The sequence below is a fragment of the Alosa sapidissima genome, chromosome 7 (genome assembly GCF_018492685.1).
Source record: "Alosa sapidissima isolate fAloSap1 chromosome 7, fAloSap1.pri, whole genome shotgun sequence".
Classification (NCBI taxonomy): Eukaryota; Metazoa; Chordata; class Actinopteri; order Clupeiformes; family Clupeidae; genus Alosa; species Alosa sapidissima.
In genome coordinates, this window is record NC_055963.1 from 32,690,237 (window position 1) to 32,702,796 (window position 12,560).

Sequence of the window (12,560 nt, forward strand, 5' to 3'; positions counted from 1 at the left end):
CCAGGTAGATCAGCTAATTAGTGAAATCATCTGTGTTAAGCACACAGGTAGAGCCAATATATGGCAGGACATTTACTTTCTCAAGCTGGACTTTTACATCTCTGATTTCATATATTGTATCGTGCCACCAACAACTAAAACTGTCTAAAGGTGCTTTACAGAGATCAGTGCCTGAACCCAGGAGAGCATGCGGTAACACTTTCTATGAAGGTCATAATGAGTTATGCATACATTCATAACGCCTTATAATCAGAACCGGACAGTAACGGAGTACATTTACTTGAGTACAGTACTTGAGTACAATTTTGAGGGATCTGTACTTTACTCTACTATCATTTTTGGGGAGTACTCATGACTTTACTCAAGTACATTTGAGAGGCAAATATTGTACTCTTTACTCCACTACATTTCTATCCATAACCGTCAGTACCCGTTACTTCTTCCAAAAAAAAAGGAAAAAAGAAAAATCTCGGAAACCCTTAATTTGTTGTTTTCCCTCTCAAACGTGATTGCTGATAGGCTGTCCCAATCAGTGGTGCCTGCACAATCCAATCACCTTCAGCTTTCCGCCAAAGTCAACTCCAGATTCAGATTTAGATAAGAGATGAAACCATGGACGAAACAATGGATGAAGACGCAGCAGGTCCATCCCGGGAATGTGCCAACCCGTGGCCCCACCTCGCCAGAGTATTTCAATTTTCTGAACAAGTTAATGATAGTTTTCGCTTTCGCAAAATAGTATTTTGTATTAGAAATACGCATTTTAAATACATGTATTAGAAATACTGCCCATCCCTGGCAACATGGTAAAAAGATGAAAATGACTTGATTTTACGTTCAATTCCTTTTACATTCTCCAAGGTATTAACATTAACATTTTTCATAACTCCATGTAAGACGTTTCTGTACATGTAAGCACTGTGGCAGTAGTAATGCAATATTTAGAAAATGTAGGCTACTCTTGTACTCTTGATACTCAAGTACTTTTAAAAACAAGTACTTCAGTACTTTTACTTAAGTAGACATCTGACTGTTATACTTTTACTTGTACTTGAGTAAAATTTAGCAACGGGTATCTGTACTTTTACTCAAGTAATGAAGCTGTGTACTCTGTCCGCCTCTGCTTATAATGTGATCATAAATCATAATAATAATAAGTATAATCGTTTACAAAAACAGCATGAGACTTCATAGCAATCTTCACAATGCATTATGAACTATTGTTTTTTTGCATTATAACTAGTGGTTATACCAGATTATATCATAATGAACCAAAAATCTCAGGTAATTTTGTATAATGCATTTTACCGCCGAACCTGCCTACAAAGCAACAGATCACAATGCATTATGAAGATTGCTATGAAGTCTCATGCTGTTTTTGTAAACGATTATAATTATTATTATAATGATTTATGATCGCATTATAAGGTGTTATGAATTATATGCATAACTCAGTGACCTTCATAGAAAGTGTTATCCATGTGTGTTCTGGACACATAGCGGTATTAACAGAGACACAATTCTGCTTGTTAGAATTCTGCATATCCTCAAAATGAGTTTGAAGCTATTACATAAAGATAAAACAACTACACTGTCTTGCTTTAAGAGCCATGATCTATGTCTGACCCAGTGCTGGGTCAGTGTGGGACCTGACCTGTAGGTGCGGTGTAGCTCCATCACCCTCTCCTCCAGCTCCCGCGTCTGGCTGGGGGCGAAGCGGAAGTCACTGACATAGTCGGGGGAGTGCTCATCGGGGTCGTAGTCGCCGAGTTCCGCCTGCACCACATAGGAGCCCAGCAGCGCATGGGTGACGAACGAACATGGCAGCCGCCCCGACAGGATGTCATCCCGCAGCTGCAGACACAAGTAGTACCTGCAGGGACACACAGAACCACACACACCATTATCATCACCACACACACACACACACACACACACACACACACACACACACACACACACACACACCACACACACACCACACACACACCACACACACACACACACACACACCTAAACATACACACAGATGACCTGACAGGATGTCATTCGTCAGCTGCAGACACAGGTAGTACCTGCAGGGAGACACAGTATGATACATGCTCGCAGTACGCACAAACACACACACACACACAGACACACACACACACACACACACACAAACCCAATGTCATCCAACAGCTAGGGGACAGCAGGTAGTTGCTGCCAGGATGAGACATCACGGTCAGCATCACAGACACAGCGGCTCTCATGGCAGCTCATAACTACTGCAACTCCCCACACACACACACACACACACACACACACATGTACAAACAACTCCCACACCAGCGCATACTAACCTTACTGCAATCCCCACCCAGAACACACACACATACTGTACAATTAAACAGCAAGGCACATTCACATATTAACTTTATAGCAACCCCCATACAACATGCGCACACACACACACACACACACACGATTATAATGCTACACACACTACATGCTCACCACCACCACAAACAGCACCACTGCATAAAATATGGGTCAACTCTCCCACCATGCATACCTGAATAACTGGTCGGTAAGCACAATCTCACAGACTCACAAGTATACATAACACATTCACTGGATAGTGCACACACACACACATATATGCATCCATACATGCACATACACCCATGTGTGCACACAAACACCCCCCACCACCCACCCACACACACACACACACACACACACACACACGATTATAATGCTGAGTATGAAGGTACTGTATGGTCCATTAAGCGTGCTGGTGTGTGAAGGCCACTCACCTGGTGATGTCCTCGATGAGCTGGGAGGGGTCTGGGGGATAGAATTTGACAGCAAAGGCAAACTGCCAGGCGCCCACTGCAGACAGATGGCCAACAAGAACAGTAGGTCCAGCAAGACAGTCAGTGACCTTTCAAAGGTTTTATTCATCATCCGTCGAGATGACTAGAATGAATAAATTTGTGTGTGTGTGTGTGGGGGGGGGTCTGTGTGTGTGTGTGTATGGGTCTGTTTGTGTGTGTGTGCATGCATGCATGCATGCGTGTGTGTGTGTGTGTGTGTGTCTGTGTGTGTGTGTGTGTGTGTGTGTGTGACTATGTGACTACGTGACTTTGTGACGTGAGACAGGGCACTCTGGGCATAAACTGACTTTAGACACTTACCCCGGATTTGTTTCTTGATCTCCTTTGATGGGTCGAGCCAGTTCTGCGAGGCGAGCGAGAGGATATTCCCAGCCGAGAGAGACAGAGAGAGAAAAAGAAAAAGAAGTATCAAAGGCTGACAGGCACTTTGTTCTCTTTGAAGAAACTTTCTGACTCTCTCAGACACAATGCTATCTCCTCAAGTGCATTAAAAAGCTCATTCACAAAACAGAATAAATGCCTCTTAAAATGGCCACCGCATCAGAATTCAGTGAAAGCCGAGGAGAATAAGCTAAATGTCAGCTCCGTCACAAGAGGGCCTTAAGGTCAGAGCGAAATCTGCCGGATGATTTCATAGCATGGACAGAGCCACACCTTTCTCCACTAAAGCACTCGAAGCACATGCCCTCAAAGAACTTTTAAAGAAACAAGACTACCAAGAGAGGAGCTGAAATCTGCAACTCACTCACCTGTTCTGGCATTAGCCAGAGTTCCTTAAATCTGGCACTTAAATCCAAATGTATGTGAGGCTTCTGCGAGGAGTGCATGGAGCATGGGTACTTTCATTTCTAACTGTACAGCTGTTCTTATCATTGAACATTTTCACAGTGAATTGACTAGAAAGTGACAGCATTCCTGACTCAGAGATACAAAAACGTTAAAAAAAAAAAAAAAAAGGACAAATCTTCAACCCTCATCCCTCAACAACTCTGACTGATGGGCTACTGCCTTGGAGGACAATGTGTGTGTATTTTTTTACATTCCAAATGACCCGGTCCTTGCTCTTAAATGACAAAACAACTGTCTGCTCTCCCCACCGTCGGCTGTCAGTTCCAGCCCTCTCCCTGCCTGTGGTGTGTGATTGCCCAGGGTACCTGACAAAACTCATTCATTCTCTGCAGCGTCAATGCCAGCTGAGCTCACATGCACCACAGGCACACACACATACACACACACACACACACAAACACACACACACACAGGCGCGCGCACACACACAGGTACACACACACACACACACACGCACACACGCACACACACAATGACCCACACATATGGACATACACACACTAACACTGACGCACACTCACACATGTAAGCAAATGGGCATAAACAGAGCAAAGAATGGGCAAAAGATGAGGTGTCAAGGTAGCTGAGAGAGGAAGTTGGAAAAGACCCACAGAAGCCCCCCCCCCCCCCCCCCAACACACACTCCTCTCCTCTCTCCTCCCCTCCTCTCCTCTCTCCTCCCCTCCTCTCTCCTCCCCTCCTCTCCTCTCTCCTCCCCTCCTCTCCCCTCTCCTCCCCTCCTCTCCTCTCCCCTCTCCTCCCCTCCCCTCCTCTCTCCTCCCCTCCTCTCCCCTCTCCTCCCCTCCCCTCCTCTCTCCTCCCCTCCTCTCTCCTCCCCTCCCCTCCTCTCTCCTCCCCTCCTCTCCCCTCTCCTCCCCTCCCCTCCTCTCTCCTCTCCTCCTCTCCCCTCTCCTCCTCCACAGCTCTTCTTCTCCTCTATCCTCTTTAGATCCCTTTAAAGATGGCTTTTTTTGTCCCTTGGTAAACCTACTTTTGTCCCTCTGCTTCCCTCTCCTCTTCCCTCCCTCCCTCTTCAACTCTTATCTTCTCTTTATGTACTCCTCTGGCCCTACTCTCCTTCACTCTACCCTTCTTCATCTATTCATCTCTTCACCCCCCCCTTCTCCAATCTCCTTTCCTCTCCTCTCCACCCCGCTCCTCCTCTCCTCCCCTCTTCTCTCCTCCTCTCCACTCCTTCCAGCCCACTGGGGCAGTTCTATCATTACTCTGACTGGAGGGGGTTGGCCTGAGGGCACAGAGGGCTGCTATCTATCACTCTGCGACACAGGCAGCAGGGGCTCAACACACTTCCTGTTGTTGCTATTGTTGTTTTTCGTGATGAATATCTCACACTGGGCACTTAAGGACGGGTCAGATTCTGTCAGAAGAGTGAAGATGGTGGGTTCTATACTCTCAAGCAGTTGTGACAGCTAGATGATAAGCTTGTTTTCCAGAAAAGTCCAGCCAATTTCACCTATGCTATGACACCACATGCCATAGGGGCTCCAAAAAAATAGTCTAGGAAATTATTTTACTCTTTCTAAAAAATAATACACCAACGAAAATGTCAGAAATATACGTAATCCCTTGAGCAGTGAGCGTATTGGATTCAGAACTTATTATTTTTATATTCATACGTGGTTTATGTCATGGTGTTTCTGTTATGTGCTCTTCCTCATATGAGATGACTGTTGTTGTTATCTCATTCTGTTCCTGTACTGTCCCTGTGTAAATCTGTGTGACTATGTGTTAAGAGATAAGTGGAAATATATTGACTTTGCAGTGTTTCACTGTTCTGCATGGCTGCGTCAGTAGCTATCTGCTCCGGATTGCCAGGTTGCCACTAAGTGATTCAGTGTAGTCCACGTGAGATGGGATGACCATCAGCCTGGAAGGATACATAAAACCTTACTATTTCCTTGTCTAGTTAGAGCAGCTGATGGATCTTTAGGTGAAATCATGCTGTCTCTCCCTTGATGCGCATCATTGTAAATAAAACTCTGTTCCTGAATTTTTCCTACCATTGGTCTGACTGGGTCTTCATTCATCTGTGGTATCAAAATTACCATCACCAGTGACATTCAGAGCTCAGGGGCTGATGAAATCAATGTGAAATGTGGCAATAGATATCTGGCATACAAAAGGATTCTGACCTTTGTGTCCGTCTCGTAGAAGCTCAGTCCAAAATAGTCCTTCTCCAACAGGTTGAGGTGGTCGCACACCGTGTCAAACAAGACCTGGCCTCGGGCGAATTTCTGTTTAATCACAAAGCACACAGTGTAGACCAGTGGCCAGTGAGTAATCGTGAACACACAGAGGACATTCTCATCGTAATATAATCCGTCTGTACACAATCAGGCTGGACTCACAGACTCTCTCACAAATTCTCTCTCTCTCTCTCACACACACACACACTCATACACACACACGCACGCACGCACGCACACACACACACACCCACACACACACACACGCACACACACGCACACACACACACACACACACACACACACACACACACTAAATAAGGCCAGACTCGGATGACCTCGGGGAAGGCAACAGTGATGCTGTGACGGGAGGAGTGAACACCCAGACGTACCGCTCGGTGCCGTTCTCCTCAGAGAGAGAGAGAGAGAGAGAGAGAGAGCAACACAAGGCCTAATTACCTCAGACCTGAGAGGCTGAGAATAGAGGTGTCCCTATAAATAGGGTAGAGAGGCACCGGCTCTGCGGCCACACACCTCCAGAATCTCCTCATACACAGCTAGACGTGGGAATGAAAAAGCATCTCACCGTGCTCAATCACAAACGCTCTCTACTCTAGCCACTATCAAGCACTTTATTCACAAATAAAATACTGAAATGCATTTTTCACAACGTTATGCTTTTTATTTTTTGTTTTTCGCCTATTTGGCTTGCATTGAGCCCTACTTTAAAGTGGCTGTGGATAAAATCAAAATGACTCAATGCAAATACTAAACATAATGGAAGTGTTCCATTTGCACTTTTTTTTATGTCGGGAGGTGAATGCCACTATTACAAAATGATCTACTAGTGTTTGAAAGAGACATAGAGCTGGCATTCGGCAAGAGCGGGTCATTTCACACATGTTAATATGTGTGAGGCAACATTACCTCATGCTACTGAGAATAGGCTCAGATAGGAGGGCCCAGCCAATTGGATTATGGGTAGAGTCATCAGATGGTCCCTTTGTGTGCTGATCCCCGTGGGCCACAGGGCTAATGGGAGATTGAGGGAGGGGAGAGGGGAGGGGATGGGGGTAAATTAGGACTCCTAAAAGACCACACCCGTTCGCTCCACACACAAAAGGGGAGGCTGGCGTGCATCGGCGCTCATGGTGGTGGTGGCTGTGCGTGTGCGAGTGAGTGTTGGCAGGCGCTGGCTGCTAAGACACGGAGCGCTTGGCTCCCAGGGTGGCTGTATCCTGCGGCGACGGGGAGACAGACCAGCAGTTGCCATAGAAACAGAAGTGGTGGGGCTCGATTTTTTTCCTATATCTTTCCTCTTGTCTCTTTATCACTACCTCTCTCTCTCTTTCTCTCTATCACTTTCTCTCTCTTTCTCTCTATCCTTCACTTATTCTTTCGTTATCTTTCGCTCTTTCGCTCTCCATAATTCTCAGTCTCAGTCTATCTCTCTTTCTCTTTCCCTCCTTCTCCCTCCGTTTCTCTCTCCTCTACACTTCACTGTTCCACTAACTCTCCCTCCCTCTCCTTCTCTTTTCTCTCCTTTCTCCACCTTGATGTTTCCTCTTTCTTTCTCTCTTCTGTCCTCATCTCCTTCTTCCTACATCTCTCCCTCTCTCTTACTCCCTCTCTCTCTCTCTCCCTATTTCTCCTCCTCTCTGTCTTTGCCGGCGCACTGCTAGCTGGTGCATGTTCGGCTGTCTCCCCTGGCAGCTGGGGAGGAAGAAGAGAAGGTGGCTCTTTTTTAAAGCCAAAAGCTCTTGAGATAACACAGACATGAGTGAGCGATGAAGGGTGGGTTCTCCCCAATTATGTGCTAGTGAGGGATCTAGGGGCCCCCTTTTCCATTTCTTAACTACAGAAATTGAGGCACTCAATTCACCCGGCTCCCCGAGCGTTGCAACCAATTCTGGCCGCGATGATGAGATTTGGTTTGCACTTCGACAGCCGCAAATCACATTTCGTTAGTGCTCGCAAAGATCCAGTCTAGAGAAATAACCATCCATCCCAAACGAGGGGGAGAAGGCAATGAGAGACAGAGTGACTCATGCGGTAGCCTCAGGTTTCTGAGTTTGTTGGGCACCAGTTGTGTTTCTGAGTGAGGGCGTGGCAGACTCAGATGTTTGAGGTTGTCCAGTCTTGAGATTTGGAGCTGGTAGTGTTGCTGTGGGGAGTCATGGTGACCTCGGGTGTTTGAGTTTGTCTGTTCTTGCGGTCAGCAGGCGCCGATGGTGCTACAGAGCAAAGGCCTCATGGCTGCTGCTGCTTCTGCTGCTGCATTAATCTCTAAGCAGCTCGGTGGAGAACAATCAAAGGTTTAGAGGTAAATAATGACCACTCAGTTCATTATTATTGATGGCATCTGAGGAGACAAATCAATCAGTGTGGGCTAGATGACTGTTTATGCATGTAGTTCCCTGAGGAAGTCAAATTTAAGACTATGCACTCTCATCAGGACCATTAAATGTGATTTCACAGATCAGTCCTTCAAGGCTCAGCCTCCGTCTATACCCATCAGACAAATACTGGGGATATCTCTCTTCATTTCTCTGCCCGTGGCGTGGTACCATGGTACCAAGATTGATTGAATAAATGGGTGTTAAACCTCTATCTGACTCTGTTTCAAGCGCTGTCTCTCCCCCACACACTTTGATAGACACTCTGATAGACATTCTTCTCTCCCTCGCTGTCTCTCTCTCTCTCTTTCTCTCATCCTCCATTCCTCTGTATTAATCACTCTCTTTCTCTCTCTAACTCCCTTTGATAGACACCGAAAAACAAAACATTCTAATTGTGCATATGTTCATTCTCTCTATCTCTCTTTCTCTCTCCCTCTCTCTCTCTCTCTCTCTCTCTCTCTCTCTCTCTCTCTCTCTCTCTCTCTTTCCCTCTCTCCTGCACACACACACACACACACACACACACACACACACACACACACACACACACAACACACACACACACACACACACACACACACACACACACACTCCTCTCCATCATGGTCACACACGAGAGCCCCTCAACTTTAATTCAGGTGTATGGATTTCCCATCCCAGCATCCCATCTGCCGGAGGTGATGGCATTGGCTACCTCTGACCTCTCCAGTACGCCATACATCTCCATGACTGGGACGGTTTACCCCCCCATCACATTCAGTGGGGGTGGCATGGATGTGGGGGTGGGGTGGGGGAGTAGGGGGGTTGGGGTGGGTGCTTACAAGGCGGCAGCGATCCAGTGACGCAGTGTACAAAAGGGCCAGAGTGATTCCCCCACGTGCATCATAATCTATCACGCACAACAGCCGCAGGGGCAGGCCGCCTGACATTGTCATGATCCATGCTGGAGTGTGAGACGTCCCCGCGCAGCTGCTGTGGAGGAGGAGGAGGAGGAGGAGGAGGAAGTCATGGAGGGTTCGTCTTCCTTGACTGGGTACCCTTTCTCAACCCTCCTCCACCTCCTCCTCCTCCTCCTCCTTCTCCCCGTGCTCTTAGGAGTGCTCCTCTCCCCTGCTCTGTGTTAATGCAGCTGGCGATGACAGCACATCTCATATCCTCGCTGCCGTTATAATGTAGAGCAGCGGTGTCGAGGCCAGCCGTCTCCCAACAATGCAGCAGTGAACGCACACACAACGCAGCGCAGCGCCTTGTACTAAAAAAGAACTGGCCTGTACAGTGCTGTTTCTGTAAATGCTTTTCATGAATATTTTTTATAAACTATTTTAGAAATACATTTTATAAAAATACTATTTGAACACGATTTTTTGGGTCTAAAATTCAAGGCTTCATATTAATTTCGAATCGAATTAATTTCAGTTGCACTCCTTAATATTGTGTGTACTACTTTCACAACCAGGAAGCTTTTTTTAACAGAGATGAAGGACAAGTAAACGACTGAACGTAGTCGTACCTCCACCTCGACCTCATACTCAGTGCCATCGAGCAGCGTGATTTTCACCGGCGCCATCTTTGACCGCTTGGAGGTTTTCTGTGGAGATCTGGACACCCTGCTGGGAGTTTTCTCCGAGCTGTCGTCCTTCTCGTCTGCCGTCTTAGAGTCATGATCCTAGCAGAGAAATCACATTATCACAGCATGTCACACACGCACACACACACACCTCTTTCATGTGCCATAAGGTAAACAACACCTAAAAAGAGCTCAAGCTGCAGCAAGCAAGTCTGCTTTGGACTAATCCTGCTATTTAGTTTTCAAAATCATTTCTGAGGAAAAAACTTGCCTCCAAAACACTCCTGGGTTCCTTAATAAGTAATTAAATGTTAAAAGCTTTTCCATACAACTAACACAAATAATAGGTTTCATTATAAAAATGCCCTGGAGGGTTATCATTATCACAAACAGTGGTCTGGCTTATGGTTGTTGTCAGTTTATTTCCCCTGCTATGTGGAATATGAAATTAAATGTGAGGCTTGCATTAGATTGGTTCCTACCTGATTAGACCTCTTCAAATCCCCCTCGATCGCATTCTTCATATCGCTAGCCGAACCTTTCTCCGACATCGTGTTCACTTACTATCCTGTAAACACACACATTCAAGACTTAATTTATTAGAAACACACACAGAGAGAGAGAGAGAGAGAGAGAGAGAGAGACACACACACAGAGAGAGAGACACACATACACACACAGACACCACACACCTCGCCCAATCCCAAGATCACTGTGAGAGAGAACTGAGCACTGTTTTTAATCTCCATAAAGTCCCACTGAACCAAGCAGCTCCACAGAAACCTTATAGATTTTCCATCGCTCCATATAAATTACAGCCGAGCAAAAATCCTCCCACAAACCTCATGCTGCACATCTAACTTCTGTCATATACTCTCCAGTCAAGTCCCGAGTACATTACATCACCCGGCCACCCGGCCACCACCCACCCAGTCTATGAATATTTATCAATGTTTTTCTCCACCATGGCACGCTGTTGTACCTTACCCATGAGCCTCACTACCTACCTACCAACCCACAGAGGAGAAGCACGACAGACACTTGGCAAACAAGCCACTCGATTTGGCACCTTGATGCTCAGGGCAACCCATCAATCTCTTTTCAAAGTCACACGTTATCCATTTCCCCCACAAACCAAGGCATTCATAACGGTGGAGACAAACTCCACACAAACCCACTGGCGTTTCAGTCAAGCATTCAATCCCAGCTAATCCACACCTATAAGTCACTGTTAATTTACTTATGTGTGGACGGCCGCTGCCGCTGCGGTCGATGCAGTAATTAATGGCGGTGTTCAGGAGAGGCCGCCGAGGTTCCTTTTTTTTTTCCCCCCGCTCGTGCTGCCATGGAAAAGCACACAGTGCAGAGGCATGCCTGAGGAGAGAAGCCATCTCACACCAACTAACAGATAACAAAGAACTCCGGGATAGGAGTGTGGCCTGCATCTGTGCCAGAACAGGCCCGGAACTGGGCCGAGGTCAGGCCAGAGTGGCCTTCCCCGTGGGCAGGCAGTGGTACATGAGGAGCATCAGTGTGAGAGGCATGAGGTCTCTGGTGCCATTAGTGCTGCTGTTGGTGGTGGTAGAGGTGGGAGTGTGTATGACACTAGCATACTACATACAGCCAGGGCCTCTAGTGAAGCAGGCCACTGCATCTGACAGAGAGATGGATGAACCATCCCATATAGAGGAAAGTGAAATGAAATGAAAAGACACAGCATAGAGAGAGCGAAAGAGAGAAGAAATGGTGAGCAGTACAGAAAATAGAAAGAATGGTGTAGTGACCAATTTAAAACAAGACTCTCACTAATGGCTGCAGTTTTCTCCCTCACATGTCCTTTCTGCACAAAGCCACACTGTGTGTTTGTAAAAAGCATAGGGAGAGACCAACAGAGAGACACAAAGACAGAGAGGGGGAAGAAGGAGAGGAGGGAGAGAGCAGGGAGAAGGCAACGTGTTCATGCACCTGTGAAATACATCTTGCTGCTTTTTTATGAGAGGTGGAGGGTGCGGGGGCGCGAGGGGGGGGGGGGGCTGTTTGTTGTTGTAGGTGCTAGATTTTTTTTTTCTTTCTAGAAATTGTTGCACTGCTAATACTTTGTATCACACCAGGCAGACAGAAATTAATGGCTGCCCGTGGGAATAACGAGCCACTGCACTTTATCACTCCGCTGAGCAGGACATCTGCTGAAAGGCATGCAGCGCTGTGGTCCAGAAACTGCTTTAAAATGGACATGGTCGAGCCAAGCCCGCAACACTGCTCGCAGAGAGCACGGAAAATGCATAAAGGCACCAACAAACAAGTACACCCAAGTGCAGGACTCATTACTGCGCTTACTAAAATGAGGGCAAGGTATCTTGTAAACATTCATTTCATGCCATTTTGTGGCTTTTATAGTGTACAGCTACAGCTACAGAATACTACCATATGCTGCTACTATGAGGGATTAGGTTTGACTGCATAATGTTCAGAGATTATGAACGGGCAATTTGTCATTTTGTGCTTTCTCTCCATGCTTCACTTAAGCAAATGGACACAGGTAAAGGGCCTAACCATTTTTGTGTCATTTTTTAAGGTTTGCAGATTTAAGATATACAATGTTTTAGACATTTCCATAATAAATATAATCTCATACTGTTTTGGAAACGGCATATAAGGT

At 46.4% G+C, this 12,560-nt stretch overlaps 1 protein-coding gene across 6 annotated transcripts in view; it reads right to left on the reverse strand.

The window, feature by feature from the left end:
• Nucleotides 1–12,560, reverse strand: part of si:dkey-178k16.1 (band 4.1-like protein 1) — a 45,091-nt gene that overhangs the window by 16,847 nt on the left and 15,684 nt on the right. For all 6 annotated transcript variants that reach the window (XM_042098804.1, XM_042098799.1, XM_042098802.1 and 3 more), the window contains exons 2-7: nt 10,384–10,469; nt 9,845–10,000; nt 5,882–5,983; nt 3,180–3,222; nt 2,799–2,874; nt 1,655–1,873 (exon numbers count right to left, since the gene is read on the reverse strand). In XM_042098804.1, the coding sequence (XP_041954738.1) occupies nt 1,655–1,873; nt 2,799–2,874; nt 3,180–3,222; nt 5,882–5,983; nt 9,845–10,000; nt 10,384–10,452 (665 nt within the window). In that variant the 5' untranslated portion in view covers nt 10,453–10,469. The remainder of the gene's footprint in view (nt 1–1,654; nt 1,874–2,798; nt 2,875–3,179; nt 3,223–5,881; nt 5,984–9,844; nt 10,001–10,383; nt 10,470–12,560) is intronic.